Source organism: Panthera pardus, unplaced genomic scaffold (genome assembly GCF_024362965.1).
Source record: "Panthera pardus isolate Hobbes unplaced genomic scaffold, ASM2436296v1 HiC_scaffold_22, whole genome shotgun sequence".
NCBI classification, from domain to species: domain Eukaryota; kingdom Metazoa; phylum Chordata; class Mammalia; order Carnivora; family Felidae; genus Panthera; species Panthera pardus.
In genome coordinates this window covers 6,278,897-6,299,949 of record NW_026526788.1, presented here as the reverse complement: position 1 = coordinate 6,299,949, position 21,053 = coordinate 6,278,897, and the positions used below count along the sequence as shown (strand labels likewise).

At 43.4% G+C, this 21,053-nt stretch overlaps 1 protein-coding gene across 2 annotated transcripts in view; it reads left to right on the top strand.

Annotated features, from left to right (window-relative positions):
- The first annotated feature begins 830 nt into the window (after positions 1-830).
- The window catches only part of B3GALNT2 (beta-1,3-N-acetylgalactosaminyltransferase 2), a 59,627-nt gene continuing 39,404 nt past the window's right edge, over positions 831-21,053 (top strand). For both annotated transcript variants that reach the window (XM_019418954.2, XM_053910207.1), the window contains exons 1-2: positions 831-1,166; positions 15,773-15,920. In XM_019418954.2, the coding sequence (XP_019274499.2) occupies positions 1,055-1,166; positions 15,773-15,920 (260 nt within the window). In that variant the 5' untranslated portion in view covers positions 831-1,054. The remainder of the gene's footprint in view (positions 1,167-15,772; positions 15,921-21,053) is intronic.

Here is a 21,053-nt window from a genome sequence, read left to right as displayed (position 1 = left end):
CGCTGCACGACGCCGGGCAGGGCCCGGTCTCCGAGGAGGGCTGCTCGGATCCCTCCCACGGGACCCGCGCGGCCCGCGCCACGGCTCCGTCCTGGGGGAGGGGCCACCTTGCCCTCCTCCCCCGTCTGAATCGGGAGCACGTGGAATTTCACCTCCTACTGGACCGCAGCTGTCCTGCCCCACAGCTGGACCCCGGGGTGCGGCCCCAACCAGAGCTCCCGGAGGACAGGGCCGGGCAAGGAGCCGGGTACACGGCGCACCAGCACTAGCACTTGATGGATGATTCACCGCTGAAGACACACGCCTCGGACTGCCTCGGCCTGCTCTCGGGCCAAGGAAACGTTCAGCAGGATCCCAACTCCCAGGGAAGGTCAGCATTCGCACAGTGGAGCTCTGCGTGATCGAAACCTAGCGTCACGCAGGTCTTTAAATCCGAGGCAGCCGGGAGCCTTCGCCTCGGCAGCTGTTTCCTTCGGCCGGTCCCGTCAGTCAGCCTCTGAGCACAGGGGCGACCGGCACCGCCTCCCCTCGGCCGTCGGGGGGCAGTAGGCGTTGAGAAGGGATGCGCATGCTCCCTGTGGGGCTTCGCGCTTCGCCTCCGCGACCGCCGAGTGACGGAAGCAAGTGCACGCGGTTATGGGAAATGTGGTTTCCGAGCCTCTGGCTCACTGGGGTGCGCCCCCTGCCTGGGCCCAGAGCGGGACTTCAGCTCCCGACTGGCCTGCAGGCGCGGGAGGGGACGCGGGAAGGGGGCGGGGCGAGTGAGACGAAAGGTGGGCGGGCCCGGGGGGGAGGGGGTAGGCCAAGCGGAGGGGGCGGGGCCTGGTCGGCTGAGCCGGCGCCGCCCGCGGTTGGAGGAACCTGAGGCGCGGGGCCGGAGCCGCCAGGAGTCCGGACGGCGGCGGGCCCGAGGGCAGGCGTGCCCAGAGTGGTCGCGCGTGCGTCGGCCGCCGCCCCTCGGCCTTTCTCTTCGCCGGTCCCCTCCCTCTCCGCCGGGACGCGGGAGAGCCCGGCGCGCGGCGGGGGCGCGAGGTGGAGCCGGCGGGGGCGGCCAATGCGAAACTGGCTGGTGCTGCTGTGCCCGTGTGTGCTCGGGGCCGCGCTGCACCTCTGGCTGCGGCTGCGCTCCCCACCGCCCGCCCGCGCCTCCGGGGCCGGCCCCGCAGGTGAGGTCCTGGGGCCCGGCGGGCCGAGAGGCCGCGAGGGGCGGGAGGCCGACTCCGAGCCCCCCCCGGGCGGCTTCCTCCGCGGAGCCCCGCCGGGAGTCCCGCAGGGGGGGGACGGGCCGAACGCGACCGTCCCCACACGAGACAAATGGCTCTTTTCATCCCCGGGGCGTTGAATCGGGCAAACTTGAGGGCGCGTTTCTCGGTGCGTGTCCCCGCCGCTTCTCACCTCCCGCTTTCCTTTATGGGCACCGCCACCGCGAGTCCTTCGTCTGTCCCCCAGGCCTGGTCGGAGTTGTCCGCCTCCTGCCCGCTGGCCCTGGGAGCAAAACCTTGTGTCCTTCAGCCGCAGGCGGCGGCTGCGTGCGCCCGGGCTCGGGTGCCAGGCTGCCTGCTCCCTCCCCAAGCTGTTGGACTTAACTCGGTCTAGACTTGGAGGTCTTAGTGTCATGGGCGATGCCTGTGCGTGTCTGAAAAGGCTGGGTCTTGCTTTTCACGGGAACTTTGCCTTAAGAGTATACTCCTTTTTGTTTTCTTTGAAAACTATGATGCAAGTCGGTGAAACAAATCTGGACGTGAAATAGGGCATGGATACGAGAGGAATTGTTTCTGGGAGTTTGGCTCGCAAAGCCTATTAATGAAGTATACGTGAAAATAGAAAATTCTCTAGCGATCGTATCCACTTGTTCTAAAGCTTACGCTCCCAGGGGAGTGAAATCTTGATCATTTCACAGCCCAGTCGAGTGCTTTGTCCATAGTTGGGACCCAGTGGGCTTTTTTTGTTAATGGGTTTTACCACCCTTTTTTGTTAATGGGTTTCCTTTTTTTATCTTGTCTTCTTATTTAAGGGCTTGCCTTAGGACATAGAAAGAAACCTAGAAGGCTGTTTTTAAACTGAGGTAATAGTTGTCTTGTGTTCTAACTACTTGGGGAGTTTTTTCCTTACCACTTCTCCCCAAAACAGCTGTTTTCTTATCCAAAAGTTTAAAGAATTAGAATTGAGTATTTGCAATTCTGAGACGGGTCCGTGCCTTAACTTTTTAGTAGAAAGCATAGAAACTAATTGGGCAATCCTCAAAGCAATCTCGTTGTTGGAATTGGGGTTCTTTATTCTGGTAACAGTCTCTTAGAATCTTTTCCTATTAGGCGAACCACAAGCTCTTTGAAAAAGCTGTTTGTGTGACCTGAATAGAATTAAAATACTGTTTAAATTATTTAAGGAAAATAAAGTTGTTATAGGGCATTTTACCTGTTAACAGGTTGGGGTTTGGGGTTTGTTGGTTGGTTGGTTTAGGGTTTTTAAAACTGATCTAAGGAAAGGGTGCAATAGGTATAAAATACTTTGTAACGTCTGTTAGGTTTGTGTTATACAAGTTTCTTTCCTTTTTTGTATGATGAGGGAGCACTACTAGAATTTACTTGCAGGGCATTCTTAGGATATTTATGACCTTAGTAGTCTTTTGGGGTTCAAGAAACAAGCAAAAAGTCGGCTTTCAAGCCTTTTTTTTTTTAAGTTTATTTATGTATTTTGAGAGCGATAGAGCATGCGAGCAGGGGAGAGGCAGAGATCTAGAGAGAGAGAAAAAATCTCCAGCAGACTCCATGCCATCATCACCCAGGACTCAAACCCACGAACTGTGAGATCATGACCTGAGCCGAAATCAAGAGTCCCACACTTAACTGACTGGGCCACCCAGGCACCCCGTCAAGCTTTAAACTTAGTAGGCCAGCCTGGCAATTTCTTAGTTTAGTGAAGTTTCTCCTATCCCCGTAGTGTTTGGATGATGCGCTTATCTGCTGTGAAGTTTGACTAAGCTAGATTAGGAAACTAGGATGTAGGCCATGAAAAGGAGCAGGCTGTAGGTGAAGAAATCAGTACTAGTTATATAAATTGACTTTGACTTTAGATGGATATTGTGCCTCTGGTTAGATGGTAAATTAGGCATTTTAATCTAAATGAAACCTGAAGGACTCCTAACTTACTTTTCAAAACTAAAGACCGTAGAAGCCTATCGATTGCTAAAATTTCCTGCGGCTCCTTTTCCCATTGTGTTACCACCATGCTCAAACTAAAACATTTGAACATTTTTTTACATTTCAGCTCTTATACTTAAGCCTAAAGTGAGAGAGAAAACCCAAGATTTTGTTTCTTCCAGCAAATTAATGTTTCAAGATTTGTTTTTGTTCTCTTTTCTGCCCCTTTGTCTTCAGTCTCATTAAGTTGTGACAGTATTTTTTTTATAAAGTATTTTTTTTTTTTTTGATGTTTATTTATTTTTGAGAGAAAGCGAGCACAAGCAGGGGAGGGACAGAGACAGGGGGAGACAGAGGATCTGAAGCAGGCTCCGAGCCCAATGCGGGGCTGGAACTCATGAGCTGTGATATCATGACCTGAGCCTGTCAGCTGCTCAACCAATTCAACCGACTGAGCCACCCAGGCATCCTGTGGCAGTATTTTTTTAAAGGGAGATTTACCTTCCCTGAATATTAAAAAAGAACCTCTGATCTGTAGTCGATCGAGCAAATATCTGAGAGCCTACTCTGTGCCCACCCCTGTTGTAGGTGTGGCATAAACAACAGTAATCCAGATCAAGTCCCTGCTGTCATGCGGTTTACAAATTAGAAGGGGAGATAGAACATAGAAAATAATTAGTAAATATCATAGGGGATACTGATAAGTGGGATGACAAAAATAAAGCAGTGTCAGAGGCTAGAGAGTGGTATACTGCCGTTTTAAATAGGTCAGGGGACACTTCTTAGTTGAGGCAGGGACCTGAATGCAGTGAGGGAGTCCTGTTAGTACCTGGTGCTTTTTTTAACATAGCGGCTCACGTTAGACACGTGAAATATGGTCACCAACTATTGAAGAGGAAGCAGGTCTGTTGTGAAATGCAGCACGCCTAGGGGTGATGAGGAAACTGGAGACAGAGACACTGGACTGGAGAATATAGATACAGGGTATATCTAATAAACATAATTCATTTGGGGTAATGCCTTAGCAGGAATTACTTAACAATAAATTTAGAAAAATGATGAGACAGAAGAAGCCTTCTCTTTCTGGGATGTTTGGAGAGAAAGAAAGCAAAGAGAAAGGAAAGAAGCATATCGCTTGGAGTGCTAGGTACGGTTCTAGACGCACGGTCCCTGCTCCCAGGTCCTCACAGTCTGTCGAACTGAAACAGACATGGAGCCAGGAGAAGGCCAGAGACAAAGTGCGCCTGCTTTGCAAGCTTGCCTAGCGCTGGTTCATCCAAAATTATCCCTTTATGTTAATCTTGTCTCCGTGCTTTGGTGTCCTTATTTATAAAATGATGATCTCATAGGGTTATTGTGAAGACTCAATTAGTAAAACACCCAGAAAAGTGCCTGATTCATAGTAAACACTCCCATGAATTGTAAAGAGGAGGAGTAGGAGACTGGTGGCTGGTTCTTGTGCTAGTGAGGTGTTTGGGGAGGTTTCTGAAATTGGCGAGAGCATGCTGATTGTCTTCATCAGCAGATCTGTGATGAATTTCCGTTTCCCTCATTTTCAGGATTTCTGCTTATTTGTGACCAATCTGTGATTGATTCGTCTGAGAGAGTACATGTGAGAACAGAAATTTTGGTTTGATTCTTAGGAATCCTTGGGGCTAGGGGCACCTGGGTGGCTCCCTGGGGTGAGCGTCAGACTTCGGTTCAGGTCATGATCTCATGGTTCAGTTCATGAGTTCAAGTCCCGTGTCAGGCTCTGTGCCGACAGGTCAGAGCCTGGAGCCTGCTTTTTTTGGATTCTGTGGCTCCCTCTCTTTTTGTCCCTCCCCTGCTCGTGCATGCTCTCTCTCCCTCTCTCTCTCAAAAAGAAATAAACATTAAAAAAAAAAAAAAAAAGAATCCTTGGGCCTGTTTTAAACAGTTTTTTGAGGTCAACCTCCCTTGGTCTAATAAACTTTTGGATGTCCACTCCCAAGTGCAGAGCCTAGCAGATTGCCAGACCCTCAGGATATATTACATACTAGAGAAGAGAAATGTTGTTGTCCTCAGGGAGATTGTGTGGGGTTTGAATGATTCCTGACATGAAGATTTGTTTGTTGCTATATATCTACCATCTAGAAGAGTGAATGTAGGAGAAAGTGCTTAGTAATTGGGAGGAATGAATCAAGAGAATAAAACTGGGAAGTATGCATGATTTTGTCACCTATAGATCATGTAATCACCTTCCGTGATGACCCTATGATTTAAAATTTTGTCTTATAGAAGCAAAACAAGTTCTTTGTAGAAAAGTTGAAATTATTTTTAAAAAACAGGAAAAATGATCTATATTACAGTTTTTGAATGCACATACTTACAGTGCATGTTTGAGGGAAATTAGTATTTTTAAAAAATCGTGTCGATGTATCATATACATTCAGAAAAGTGCATGTAAATGTGTAGCTTGATCTAGTTTCATAAGCTGAATACAGCCAGCTGAGACAGCACGCCGGAAGCTCCCTTCATGCTCTCTTCCGTCACTGCCAAGAGTGGTGACCACTCCCCTGATCTCAAGTGGCAGATATTTGCCTGTTTTGGGGCTTTATATAAATGGGACCACACGGTGTGTACATAGTTCTTACAATCTGCTTACCTTAATATGGTGAATAACCATATAACGTAATTCTACGACATCGTTTTAGTGGCTGCATAATATTCTGGCATATAGATACACTGTAATTTAATCCCTTATTCCCGAATGTATGTATTTTGAACTTTTTCACTGTTGATAAATGATACTGTGATGGACAGAGATCTTTTAGTGCATTGCTGTTTTGTTTTTTTTTTTCATTTTTTTTCATGTTTATTTATTTCTGAGAGAGCACGAGCAGGGGAGGGGCAGAAAGAGAGGGAGACACAAAATCCGAAGCAGGCTCCAGTCTCCAAGTTGTCAGCACAGCGCCCGACACGGGGCTCGAACTCACGAGCGGTGAGATCATGACCTGAGCCAAAGTCATACTTAACCAACCGAGCCATCCAGGCGCCCCCCCATCGCTGATTATTTCTAAAAATAAGTTCTTAGACATGGAATTGCTGGGCAGAAGTTATACAGTTCTGAGGTATTTCCTGTGTATTGGCAAATTGTCCTGAAAAAGATGACCAAATTACATTCCAGCAGCGATGGAGGAGAGGAGCCATTTCCTTGAAATGACTCTCACCACTTCCTTGACATACCAATTGTTGAGGTATTATTTAAGAAGATGTTTGTCGGTCTGAATGTAGGCAAAAATTGGTATTTTATTGCTCTCATTCAAACTTGATTCCGAGTGGAATTGAACACTTTATCGTAGGTTTGTTGGCTACTTGCATTTTATCTCTGAATTATCTTTGTGTCTTGTTGTATCATGTTTACTTCTTAGTTTTTCATTTCTTCTTTTCCTGTCTTCAGACACCAGAATCAAACAGGGCGCTTGCAACATATAGCAGAGGGTGCTGAAAGTGTGGAGGCCAGCATTGCTCAAGGGCGTTAGGAACTTGGGCATACTTTCACAGGTATTCATTGAGCATCCACTGTGGGTTTTCCGCCGGGGAAAGCAGTACTCACAAGTCTTTTGGACTGATTTACATTGCTGTTATGTGATAGAAGAAACCTGTTATTTTAATTGAGATATAATTGACCTACTACATGAGTTTCAGGTGTATGCCATTGATTCAGTATGTGTACATATTGCAGAAGGAACACAATACGTCCAGTATACGTCCATCACCACACAGTTACAATTTTTTTCTTGTGATGAGAACTTTAAGATGTACTCTCTTATCTTAGCAGCTTTTAAGTGTGCATTACAGCATTATCAAGTGTAGCAACAAGGTGTATATTACATCCCATGACTTCTTTATTTTCTTAACCAAAAGTTTGTACCTTTTGACCACCTTCACCCATTTTGGCCACTGCCCCCCCCCCCCCCACCCATCTGTTCTCTCTCTATATATGAGTTCAGTGTTTTATTTTGTTAAGATTCTACATAAAAGTGAGCCCAGGGCCCCCAGGGTGGCTCAGTTGGTTAACACCCGATCTCAGCTCAGGTCATGATCTCACAGTTCGTGAGATGGAGCCCACCATTGGGCTCTGCACTGACACCATGGAGCCTGCTTGGGACGCTCTCTCTCTGCCCCTCCCCCATGCTCTCTCTCTCAAAAATAAACTTTTTTTTTTTTTTTTTAAAGTAAGACCATACTGGGGCACCTGGGTAGCTTAGTCAGTTAAGCGTCCGACTTCGGCTCAGGTCATGATCTTGCGATTTGTGAGTTTGAGCCCCGTGTCGGGCTCTGTGCTGACAGCTCAGAGCCTGGAGCCCGCTTCAGATTCTGTGTCTCTCCATCTCTTGGTCCCTCCCCTGCTCATGCTCTGTGTCTCTCTGTCTCTCGATAATAAATAAACATTAAAAAAAAATTTTAAGTGAGACCGTACTTTGTCTTTGTCTTACTTGGTTCACTTAGCGTAACACCCTCAAAGTCTGTCCACATGGTCAGAAATGGCAAGACTTCTTCTTTTTTATGGCAGGTAATATTCCACTGTATTTATATAGAACACGTTTTCTTTATCCATTCATATCTGTCAGCGAACACAGGTTATTTCCATGTCTTGGCCATCGTAAACAGTGCTGCAGTGAACGTGGGGGTGCAGATACCTTCTCCAGTGATTGTTTTCGTTTCCTTCGGATAAATACCCAGAAGTGGAATTACTGGATCGTGTGGTAGTTCTATTTTTAATTTTTTGAGGAAGCTCCATGCTGCTTAGTACAATGGTTACAACATCTTATAGTCCCACTGACGGTGCAGGAACCTTCCTTTTTCTACACTTTGTTACCAACACTTGTTGTTTCTTGTCTTTTTGATACTAGCCGTTCTGACAGGTGTGAGGTGGTATTTCATTTGGTTTTGATTTGCATTTCCCTGATGGTGAGTTATGTCGGCCATCTTTTCATGTACCTGTTGGCCATCTGTATGTTGTCTTTGGAGATATGTCTATTCAGATCTTCTGCCTATTTTTCAATTGGACCACTTGGGTTTTTTGTTATTGAGTTGTAAGAGTTTTGTTTTGTTTTGTTTTGTTTTGTTTTGTTTTTTTACATATTTTCAGTATTAACCCCTTATCAGACCCATGATTTGCAAATTATTTTCTCCCATTCATAGACTGCCTTTTCATTTTGTTGATGGTTTCCTTTGCTGTGCAGAAGCTTTTTAGTTCGATGTTTACTTTTGCTTTTGTTGCATTTGCTTTCGGTGTCAAATCCAAAAAATCATCCACAAAACCAGTGTCAAGGAGCTTACCACCTATGTTTTATTATAGGAGTTTTATGGTGTCAGGTCTTATGTTCAAGTCTTTGATCCATTTTGAGTTGATATTGTGTATAGTATAAGGTAGTGGTCCAGTGTCATTCTTTTGCATGTGACTGTCCAATTTTCCCAACACCATCTATTAAAGAGACTCCTTTCTCTATTGTATAGTCTTGCCTCCTTTGTAGATTAATTGACCATATAATTGTGGGTTTATTTCTGGGCTCTCTATTCCATTGATCTGTGTGTCAGTTTTTATGCCAAAACCATACCGTTTTGGTTACTGTATCTTTGTAATACAGTTTGAAATCAGGGAGTGTAATGCCTCCAGTTTTTTGTTTTTCAGTTTTTTCACCTGCGACTCCGCCTCCCTTCTGGCAACCACCAGTTTGTTCGCCGTATTTAAGAGTCTGGTCTGGGGCACCTGGGTGGCTCAGTTGGTTGAGCGCCCAACTTCAGCTCAGGTCATGGTTCATGAATTCGAGCCCCACGTCAGGCTCTCTGCTGTCAGTGCAGAGCCTGCTTCTAATCCTCTGTCCCCTTCTCTCTCTACCCCTCCCCTACTGGCATTCTCTGTCTCTCATTCTCTCTCTCTCTCAAAAATAAACATTTAAAAAAAAAGTCTACTTTTTCATTTGTCTCTTTTTTTCTTTGTTTCATCATTTGTTTCTTAAATTCCAAACATGAGTGAAAGCATGTGGTATTCATCTTTCTCTGACTTATTTCACTTAGCATTATACCCTCTTGGTCCATCCGTGTTGTCACACATGGCAAGATCTCATCCTTTATGGCTGAGTAACATTCCATTGTGTATATATAGCACATCTTCATTCATCTATGGATGGACACTCAGACTGCTTCTGTATCCTGGCTGCTGTAAATATCATGCAGCAATAAACATAGGGGTGCATATATCTTTCAGTCGTGTTGATTTGATTTGCAAATACTGACCCACTCTTGCATCCCTGGAATAAATCCCACTTGGTCGTGGTGAAAGGTTTTTTTAATGTATTGTCGGTTTGCTGATATTTTGTTGACATTTTTTGCATCTGTGTTCATCAGAGACCTTGGTCTGTAGCTTTCTTTTTTTGTAGTGTTTTTATCTGGTTTTGGTATCGAAGTAATGCTGGTCTTGTGGAATAATTTTGAAAGTTTTCTTTCCTCTCCAATTTTTGGAGTATTTGAGAGGAATAGATATTAACTTGTCTTTAAATGTTTGTTTGAATTTACCTGTGAAGCCATCTGGTCCTGGACTTTGTTGGTTTTTGGGCTACTGATTCAGTTTCATTGCTAGTAATCAGTCTGTTCAATTTTCTTTTTCTTACTGATTCAGTTTTGGAAGGTTGTATGTTTCTAGGAAATTACCCATTTCTTCTAGGTTGTCTGATTTGTTGGCAAGTAACCTTATATGTTCCTATAATCCTTCGTATATCTGTGGTGTTGGTTGCTGTTTCTCCTCCTTCATTTCTGATAGTATTTATTTTGAGTCTTTTCTCCCTTTTTTGATGAGTCTAGCTAAAGGTTTATCAATTTTGTTCATGTTTTCAAATGAAACCAGCACCTGGTTTCATTGATCTGTTCCATTGTTTTCTTAGTCTGTACATCTTTTTTTTTTTTTTTTTTTTTTTAAGTATGCTTCACACCCAGCACAGAGACCAAGGCAGGGCTTGAACTCACGACCCTGAAATCAAGACCTGAGCTGAGATCAGGAGTCAGATACTTAACCAACTGAGCCACCCAGGTGCTCCTAGTCTGTATATCATTTATTTCTGCTCTGATCTTTATTATTTCCTTCTTTTATTGGCCTTGGATTTTGTTCTTCTATCTTCTTTGGTATAAGATTAGATTATTTATTTGAGATTTTTCTTGTTTGTTGAGGTAGGCTTGTATTGCTATAATCATCCCTCTTAGAATAGCTTATATCGCACGATGCCTCCAGCTTTGTTCTTCCCCAATATTGGTTTGGCTATTTAAGGTCTTTTGTGGTTCCATACAAACGTTAGGATTGTTTGTTATATTTCTGTGAAAAGGGCCATTGGAATTTTGATAGGGATTGCATTGAATCTATAGATTGCTTTGGGTAGTGTGGACATGTAAAAATTCTTCCAACCTGTGAGCACAGAATAGCATTCCATTGATTTTCTGTGTACTTTAGTTTCTTTCATCAGTGTCTTGTAGCTTTCAGTGTGCAGGTCTTTGACCTTCTTGTTTAAATTTATTCCTGGGTATTTTATTCTTTGTGATTCTATTGTAAATAGAATTGGTTTCTTTTAGAATTTTTTAAATTTATTTATTTCGAGAGAGACAGAACACGAGAGCAGGAGAAGGACGGAGAGAGAGAATAGCAAGCAGACTCCACACTGTCAGCATGGAGCCTGATGTGAGGCTGGGACTCACAAACCACAGGATCATAACCTGAGCTGAAATCAGTTTTCTGACTCTTAACTGACTGAGCCATCCAGGCGCCCCAGTAGGATTCGTTTCTCAATTTCTTTTCTTTGATAGTTCGTTATCAGTATATAGAAGTGCCACTGATTTTTGTAGATTGTATATCTTGCAACTTTACTGAATTGATTTATTATTTCTAACAGGTTTTTGGCTGAATCTTTAGAAACCTATTTTTCAATATATCTGGGAGTAGAAGGTTTTAAAAAACATTTTTTTAATGTTTATTATTTTCGAGAGAAAGAGCATGAGTGGGGGAAGGGCAGAGACAGAGGGAGACACAATCCAAAGCAGGTTCCAGGCTCCGAGCTGTCAGCACAGAGCCCGACTCGGGGCTCAAACTCACAAACCATGAGATCATGACCTGAACCAAAGTCGGACGCTTAACTGACTGAGCCACCCAGGCACACCAGGAAGTAGAAGCTTTTTTAAAAGGCCAAAATCTCCTGTGTACTTCTCTTCTGCTAGGAAGGGAGAAATGCATGTGAACGAAAGCAGTTCAACACAAGCAGCTTAGACCTGGATTAGAAGCAGAGAGGATTGGCAGTGGCAGAGAGATCAAAAAGTAATTTGCAACCAGAAGCCATGGGATTTTCACCTGCCACATGGTTATCTTTATTATTTACTTATTTATTTTTAGAAAAATCTTGTTTGGCCTGATAGGAAGAAACCAGGAATAAGCTGTTAGGATAGCCCTGGAGTTTCTTGGGCTTTTTTTTCTTTTTCACTATTTTAAGTTTTTATTATGAAAAGTTTAAGACATACCCAGAAGTAGAAGATTATAACTATTAATATGTAGTCATACACCTACAGTTAAATATTTTTCACAAACACTCCTACCCAGTTCTTCCCACAGGTTTATTTGGAAGCAAATCACAGATAACTTATTCTCTCCGTAAATATCTTGGTATATTATCTCTAGAGATAGATGTTAAAAAAAAAAAAACACGACCGCAAAACCATCATCGCAATTAGGAAAATTAATGATGCCTTCCAGTATCTAGTGTTCGAGATTTCCCAATTATCTTTTTTTTTTTTTAATTCCAGTGTAGTTAACATATATACAGTGTTACATTAGTTTCAGGTGTAGCACGCAGTGATTCAGCACTTCATACGGTACTCGGGGCTCCCTGGGTAGATGCCCCTCTCATGGTCCAGTGAAAGATCAGATTCTGAATTGAAGCAAGGGTAGAGTTAATGAGCAAGGGACAGATTGGAGAAATTTTTCATGAAGACTTTTCCACCAAGAACAGGTGAAATTATGTTTTAGGTAATCCATTTCTCTAAGATTTAATTATCTACCAAAAATGGGGCAGCAGTATTTGGCACGTAAAGGGTTGTTTTAGTGACTTTACGGTTTTACTTTTGTGCAACAACCTTGTTTTCTGATGATGTCAGGTAAATGAGGCGTTTAGGTTAAATGTGATTTTGCTCTTCCTTAGCTTTTAATCTTTCCGGAAGACATATTGAAACAGATGACATAGACTCGCCAAAGAGTTTTTGGTATCAGTTTTTTTCCAGTTAGGAAACCGAGGCAAAAGGGATTTAAATACCTTGTTATCAATCCCATGCTGCTTGTTGGTTGTGGAATCAACGTCAGTTACGTCTGGTTACTAAATTCACCTCATTTCTGTCACTAAAATGTACTTACCATCAGTATTTCTCTGAAAAAGTAGGGGGTGAAATGGGATATCATTGCCAATTTTGCACAAGCGTTTAAACTGTTCTCCACATTCAGACTCATTTAGAGTTACTTCCAGCAGTAGGTACAACTTCCAGTGTACGGTTACACGTATCTGAGAAAGAATGTTCCTGGGCCATGAATTTTTAAAAATTAACATGCTAACCGGAATTTCCAGTGATCTGCTTATCATTAATTCACTGCTTGAACTGGTGTTAACAAATACAAGATCAGAATTTAGTCTCACATGAGCTACATCAAGCTGTGTTGTTAATAGAACAGTGATAAAGAATGGAGTTGGGGTGCCTGGGTGGCTCAGTTGGTTGAGCGTCTGACTTCGGCTCAGGTCATGATCTCGCGGTTTGTGAGTTCGAGCCCCGCATCGGACTCTGTGCTGACAGCTCAGGGCCTGGAGCCTGCTTCAGATTGTGTCTCCCTCTCTCTCTGCCAATCCCCCACTCATGCTCTGTCTCTTTCTCTCTCTGTCTCTCTTTCCCTCTATGTCAAAAATAAATAAACATTAAAAAAAAAAAATTAAAAAAAAAAAGTCAGACTTTGGCCCAGGTCACGATCTCGCAGTTCGTGACTTTGAGCCCTGCGTTAAGCTCTGTGCTGACAACTCAGAGCCTGGAGCTTGCTTTGGATTCTGTCTCCCTCTTTCTGCCCCTCCCCCACTTGTGATCTGTCTCTCTCTCTCTCTCTTTCTCTTTCTCTTTCTCTTTCTCTTTCTCTTTCTCTTTCTCTCAAATATAAATAAAAACATTAAAAATTTTTTTAAAGGAAAAAGAATGGGGTTAAATTGCCTGGGATTAAACCTTAGCCTAGCCGTTTACTAGTTGTTTGACTTAGCAGAAGTTACTGAGTTCTCTGTGCCTCTTCTCTGTTTAATAAGGAGCCAGCCCCACCTACCTCATGCGGTTGTGAGAATTAAAATGATACTCTGGGGGCTCCTGGGTGGCTCATTCAGTTAAGCATCTGACTCTTGATTTTGGCTCAGGCCGTGATCTCACACACAGTTCGTGGTATTGGGCTCAGCGCTGACAGCACAGAATCTACTTGGTATTCTCTTTCTCCCTCTCTCTGTCCCTCCCTCCTTCACTCTCTCTCTCTCAAAAATAAATAAACTTAAAAAATTTAAAAAAATGATACTCTGGGGGTGCCTGGGTGGCGCAGTCGGTTAAGCGTCCGACTTCAGCCAGGTCACGATCTTGCGGTCCGTGAGTCCGTGAGTTCGAGCCCCGCGTCAGGCTCTGGGCTGATGGCTCGGAGCCTGGAGCCTGTTTCCGATTCTGTGTCTCCCTCTCTCTCTGCCCCTCCCCCGCTCATGCTGTGTCTCTCTCTGTCCCAAAAATAAATAAAAAACGTTGAAAAAAAAAAAAATTAAAAAAATGATACTCTGTACATATAGGTGTACATTATAGGTGTTCAATAAATGTCCATTGTAAGCAAGCTGGTCTAGGAAGATTTGGATTTACATAAAGATAAATTCTTGCCTTTAAAAAAGAATTCATTTCACTACAGGATTCACAGTAGGCTAAAATAACAAGTATCTTTATTCCATTTAGATTGATTTTTTTTTTTTTTTAGAAACCTATATCTATTGTGGAAAATAAGGTATCTACACAAAAATTCTTGTATTCCTAGAATTGTTTCAAGGTAATATCCTTAAAGTATCCTGTTGTCTGTCCCCCAGATTTTCTTTATATTATTTTAATTGGTCCTTTGAAAAAATAGCATTATGTTTTTGTTGACTTTTGACTAAATACCTAGGTCCTGTGGCATATAAAAACGTTGCACTTCATACAGTAAAGATCTCTGGCCTTCAAGAATTTATTTTTGGAAACATTTTGGATCAGTTCCCACCATTGGAGGAAGAGATAGAATGGATCCCTCATCAGAGCTATATATGAGCTTGTAACTCTCCAGCTTTGAAACTGGTGACAAAAAACAAAGGATCTTTCCCTGCTGTCTTCTTTCTAAGGACAGTTTTTGGGTTTTGGTGTTTTGTGGTTTTTTTTTTTTTAACGTAATCCTGCCCATCAGACCTTACAGCAGTAAAAAATGAGCCATTTGCATGACTTCTCACTTGATTGTTTTTTGCCTCACTGGAAATATTGCCTTCCTCTTTCATTCTTTGGAATATTTAGCAAGTGATACAAGGTCTGTCGGCTGTGGAATTTATTGGTGTTAATAAGGGTTCTGATACCTTCCAGCATTCGTTTCCCAAAGTTACTAACTGATGGTAACGTAGGCTTTCACCTTTGAAAGCACATATTTGTTGTGGTTGTTGCTTTTGGTCGCTGTTGAGTGCCTACTATTTGGGTACCAAACCAGGACCTTTATACACATTATCTCATTTAATTTTTACAACACTTCCATGAGAGTTACTGCACCCCTTTGTTGTTAGGGAAACTGAGGCTCAAGAAGTTAATTAACTTTTCAGGGTGCCTGGTTGGCTCATTCACTGGAGCATGAGACTTGTTATCTCAGGGTCATGAGTTCGAGTCCCAACATTGGGAGTAGAGATTACTTAAAAAAATTAAAAAATAAAATCTCTAACAAAAAAAGAAAGAAGTTAAATAACTTTTGTAGGTCATAAAAAAGAGCCAGGATTCTGCCTGTGGCCTAACAGACTCTTATTGCCGACTCTTGCATGGTTTATGCCATGGCGCCTTTCCAAACCGATTCTCACGTCTTTCCAAACCAGTTCTCACCATGAACATCTTGTTAGTTCTAAAGAATTTATGTACTTATGTGAGCATAAGTACATCCATGTGTGTGGAAGACAAAAAGACTGCACCAAAAATGTTATGAGTGGTTATCTGGTTGGTACATCTCTGGGTGGTTTTTAAATTTTTCTTTGGGGTGCCTGGGTGGCTCATTCAGTTAAGCACCCAACTGCAGGTCAGGTCATGATGTCACGGTTCCCCAGTTCGAACCCCACATCGGGCTCTGTGCTGACAGCTCAGAGCCTGGAACCCCTTTGGATTCTGTGTCTCCCTCTCTCTCTATCCCTCCCCTGCTCACGCTCTCTCTCAAAAATAAATAAACATTAAAAAAAACATTTTTTTCTTTGTATTCCTTTGTGTTTTCTACACATATGAACATACGTTCTGTAATAAAATTTTTATGTTACGTGCTGAACTTAGTAATTGACACAGGACATTTCTAATTCATTGTTGCTTATTTCTAGATCAATTGGCCTTATTTCCTCCGTGGAAATCTAGTCACTATGATGTCGTAGTTGGTGTGTTGTCAGCTCGCCATAACCATGAACTTCGAAATGTGATAAGAAGCACCTGGCTGAAGCATCTAATGCAACATCCATCGTTAAGGCAACGGTAGGTCCGCTTCGTCGGCACCTTGCCCGATTTACTGAGTAGGAGTTGTGAAAAACTTCTCCGGGGATGGTCAGAGATGCTAATTTAGGCCTGTGGCCTTTCTCCCTGGGAGAAATGGCCATTTCATTTTGCCTTCCCTCCGTGTAACTGAGTCACGAAAGGAAATTTTTCTTAATGTTTATTTAGTTTTGAGAGACAGAGCAAGTGTGCACATGAGCAAGGGAGGGGCAGAGAGAGAGGGAGGCAGAGGATCCCAAGGGGCTCCGCATTGACAGAAAGCCCGACGCGGGGCTCGAACTCATGAACCACGAGATCATGACCTGAGCCGAGGTCGGACACTTAACTGACTGAGTCACCCAGGTGTCCCACAAAAGTAAATTTAACTGAGGCTCTTAGCCAAAAGATAGTTGGGGGAGACTGTATTCATTGGTTAACATACCTGCTATTTATAGATACCTGGTTTGTTTTATTTTGCTTTGTTTCTGCTTTGATTTAGAACAGTAATTTGTAAACGGTTCTAGTCCAGAAGAGTTCTCCGCTTAGACAAGTTTGTGTGTGAATATGCTTTTCGCTAACTCCCCAGAGACGCACTTAGTTTTTTTCTGTTCTGTGCTCTTTTTTAGTTGTGTGGTCTGCAGTGTGTGTGGTACGCCATGCTCTTTTTCCTGACTACCCTTCCAGGGTTGACCTTTGGTAGCACATCTGTTGATATTAGATGGCTTAGTTATCGGTTAGGAGCCCAAGGCCTTGGTCTTCTCAGGGAGACCAGCCTCTGAAGTTGCAGAGTGAGAGGCTAGTGGAAGAGAAGCGTGGGAGGTTGAACTCTTAGTCATGTGAGGACACTGAGGCGATGGCCAGTTCTCAGAAGCTCTCTCAGGATTGCATGAAGCTGGCATGTTTGGGACTGAGTAGCTATACAACTGCAGAATTTTCTCATCATCGGCAGTGAACATCTGCAGATTTCCTATCTTATGCATAGCAGCTTTCATTCTTTTTCAAGACCAGTTTCTTTCATTCATGATTTCAGTGATAATAGAACCCACTACCTGGCAAATGAAAGGCCTCAGACTCATCACTACTAATCAGAACCTCCTCTAAAACCTGTACTTCCTACGTAGTCTTTCCGTCTCTGAAAATAACGACCCCTGGGTGCCTGGGGGGCTCAGTCAGATGAGCGCCCAACTTGCCGAGGTCATGATCTCGCAGTTTGTGAGTTGGAGCCCCGCGTCGGGCTCTCTGCTGACAGCTTAGAGCCTGGAACCTGCTTCGGATTCTGTGTCTTCCTCTCTCTCTCTGCCTCTCTCTCTCTCTCTCTCTCTCTCTCTCTCAAAAATAAATAAATATTCAAAAAAAAAGAAAAAAGAATGTCACTAGGTCAGTCAGGAGAGGGCAAGAGGGAGAACTCTTGGCAGGGACCAGCCTTGTCACTCTGCCGTCGGGTCACCTGAGCACAATGCTCATAGCCTGTTTGTGAGGATGTTGAGGCATCAGGAAAATAGAAGTTTTAAAAATAAAATGTTGTTATCTTGATTTCTTCTTTCTCTCACATGCCACATCCAACCCATCAGCATCTTTTCTTGGTGCTACCTTTACGTCACCTCCAGAATCCAGCCTCTGACCACCTTAACCGCTGCTCTCGGCACCCCAGTCCTCTTACCATCAGCCCACCGCTGCCTCTCACCTGGATGATTGCAGCAGAAGCCTCTATCTGAATTTCCCGCTTCTACCTTTGATCCTCTGTATTTTATTTTCCATACAGCAGCCAGAGTGCTTCTTTTAAAATTAGTCAAATTGTGTCAGTTTTCTGATCCTATGCCTCCTGTTGATTTCTCAAGGTGAAATACTAAGTCTTTACTGTGGCCTTTGACCTTATCTAGATCTACTTCCCCTACAGTGGTCACCATCACCGTGGTTCAGTACACTAATTGTGCTTCTGCCTCAGGGCCTTTGCACTTACCATCTCCCCTGTCTTTATCACTCTTCCACTGGATATCCTCATGGTTCCCCGGTCTCAGGTTTTTCAGATCTCTGCTTAGATTAGATGTCACCTTAGCAGCCCCATGTTAAATAGCACCCAACCCCTTTCTGTATCTTCCCTTACTTGACTTTATTTTTCTTTCTAATACTTATCACCAACTAACATGTTTATTATATTTAGCTTTATATATATAAAGTGTTTGTCTTTCTCCATTAGAATGTAGTTTCATGGGTACAAGGACTGGCTTTTTTCACTGATGTATTTCTGATACCTGCAACCTAACTTGGCCCAGGGGAAGGCACTCAACAGCTATTGAGGGAATGACTCAGAACTAAATGTCATGAGGAAAATTGACCTTCAGATATTCACTAGTAATTAATTTGTCATCATAGCATTCCTGCTTTAAATTTAGTAGGTTGGTGATTTGTTTTATAAAAATGATGGGATAGCTGTATAAAAATAGATGTTAGCCCAAACTCCTTCCTGGGGCAGAGTAAGTTTATGGACCTAGTAAGAGTATTTAAGATGGCTTTAAAAAACTAACTTGGTAAATATAATTAATTAGCAAATTTATTCATTTCTGTGTATACTTTTATTGTAATCTTTTTATTTTTGAGAGAGAGAGAGAGAGGGAGAGGGAGAGGGAGAGTGCTTATGAGCAGGGGAGGGGCAGAGAGAGAGGGAGACACAGAATCCGAGGCAGGCTCCAGGCTCTGAGGTGTCAGCACAGAGCCCGACATGAGCCTCGAACTCACGAACTGCGATGAGCTGAAGTCAGACGCTCAACCGAGTGAACCACCTAGACATCCCTGCACTCTTATTTTAAATGCTAGTTGTTTATAAATGGTACTCTGCCTTAATTGGCCATTAGTAACAGAAAGTGTTTGCATTTCTGTGGCTGTGGCTTACTTTCAAATCTTGCATTTCACTGAAGGAGCCAGACTCCACATATATTTCCAGGACCTTGTTTAATTACAATCCTTTGTGATAAAATAAATAAGTTGTCAACTTCACAACGTATCTTCTGCACGGAGGTAGTGTGCTGCTCGTGGTAGAATATAAAGATAGTCACGGTGTAGCCTGGGTCTTTATGGGGGAAGTTTAATGGAAGGAAGTAGATGTAATGGTGTAATAAAATGTTACATGTGCTGTGATATAAAGAGATAGAAAACAGCCTGGAGTGTTGGGGGAACCCCAAACAGTGCCATGTAACTGGAGCACGTGGGGTAGGGGCTTGTGGGCGAGAGTGAGGTGAAGCGCTGGGGAAGGAAAGAGAGGCGGAGAGACAGGGATGATGAGGTAAAGAGAGCAGGGAGGGTGTGGGACCAAGGGGTAGGCAGCGGCCGGGTCACGCACAACAGCCGTGGGGACAGGCCGAGGGGCTGGACTAAAGCGTGACCTTCGAGGAAAATGACGTCAGTAAGTGGGGGGGGGGGGGGGAGGAGGAGGAGGAGGATTGCTAGCTTTTAACATGGAGAATAGTGAAAGCATCAGTCGACACGGAAAATGCCAGATGAGAAGAGCAGGTGTCATGGGAAAGAAGTCCGCTGTGGGAATGTTGAGTTTGTGGTAGCTCCTGGCGGTGGTGTGCTAGTGAGTGTTTACCAGCTGGCTCTCTGAGAAATGAGTATGTTTCTATGTACGTGTATGTTTGCGGTAAGTTTTGTTGATACAAAGGATGTACGGCACACAAGTGACAGGATGACTCGTATGATACTCTTTATTACAAATTCCGTGTAGCCAGCAGATTCTCCTGTGAATGCTTTTATTGTTTTGGACTTGACTTACGCTTGCCACTGACAAAAGAGTGTAGTTCTGACATAAACGTTCCCTTTAAGTTAAAGAGTAAAACTAAAGTGACAACTGAGGTATGTGCCGGAAGTTTACTCTCAGTCAGTAGAGTCCACAGCTTCTTTGCTGAATCAGATGATAGGTTTCGGTCAGTGGAAGAGTATTTCCTCAATTTTTTGTACCATTCACAGCGGGATGGCTACAAACATGTAGCTTTTGTCTTTTAATTTTTATTTACTTATTTTTAATTCAAGTATAATGAACATACAATGCTGCATTATCTCAGGAGTATGATAGGGTGGTTCAGCAGTTCCATTCAGTACTCAGTGCTCATTATGAGCAGCGTGCTCTTTTTTAAAGAAAAAAAATTTTTTTAAGTTTATTTATTTATTTTGAGAGGTGGGCAGTGAAGGAGAGAGCATCCCAAGCCGGCTCCGCACCAGCAGCACAGAACCCGATGCGGGGCCGAAACTCACAAACTGTGCGATCATGACCTGAGCTGAAACTAGGAGTCGGATGTTTAACTGACTGAGCCACCCAGGCGCCCCACAATAAGGGTGCCCTTCACGTATTTCAGCTGTCCCCCCTCCCCACCTTCCCTCTGAATTAGCGTCTCTAGTTTGGACCCATCTTCTAAGTAAAAGGTCCCTATATTCATTGGACACCTTCACCTAGATGGCCTACAGGTGTAGGCCAGTTTGTTTTCTCTAGTTAAGAGTCTGTTTTGTCTTTCTCTGGCTTACTTCACTTAGCATTATCCTCTCTAGATCCATCCATGTTGTTGCAAATGGCAAGAGTTCATTCTTTTTTTATGGCTCAGTGATATTGCATCGTATATCTATACATCTCCCTGATCCATCCATCTATCAGTGGGCACTGGAGTTGTTTCCATGGACTGATACTGGCTGCGGTAAACATAGGGATGCACATATCTTTTCAAATTAGCGTTTTTGTTTTCTTAGGATAAGTAGCCAATAGTGGCATTACTGGATCATATGGTAATTCTATCTGTAATTTTTTGAGGACCCTCCGCACAGTGGCTGCACCAGTTCGCGTTCCCACCAACAGCGCACAAGTGTTGCTTTTTCTCCACATCCTGGCCAACACTTGTTTCTTGTGTTTTTGATTTTAGCCATTCTGACAGGTGCGAGGTGATATCTCATTGTAGTTTTGATTTGCATTTCTGTATGGTGAGTGATGTTGAGCATCTTTTCATGTGTCTGTTGGCCATCTGGATGTCTTCTTTGGAAAAATGTCTATTCATGTCTTCTGACTATTTTTAATTGGATTATTTAGTTTTTTGGTGTTGAGTTGTGTAAGTTCTTTATACATTTTGAATACTATCCCCTTATCGGATATGTCAT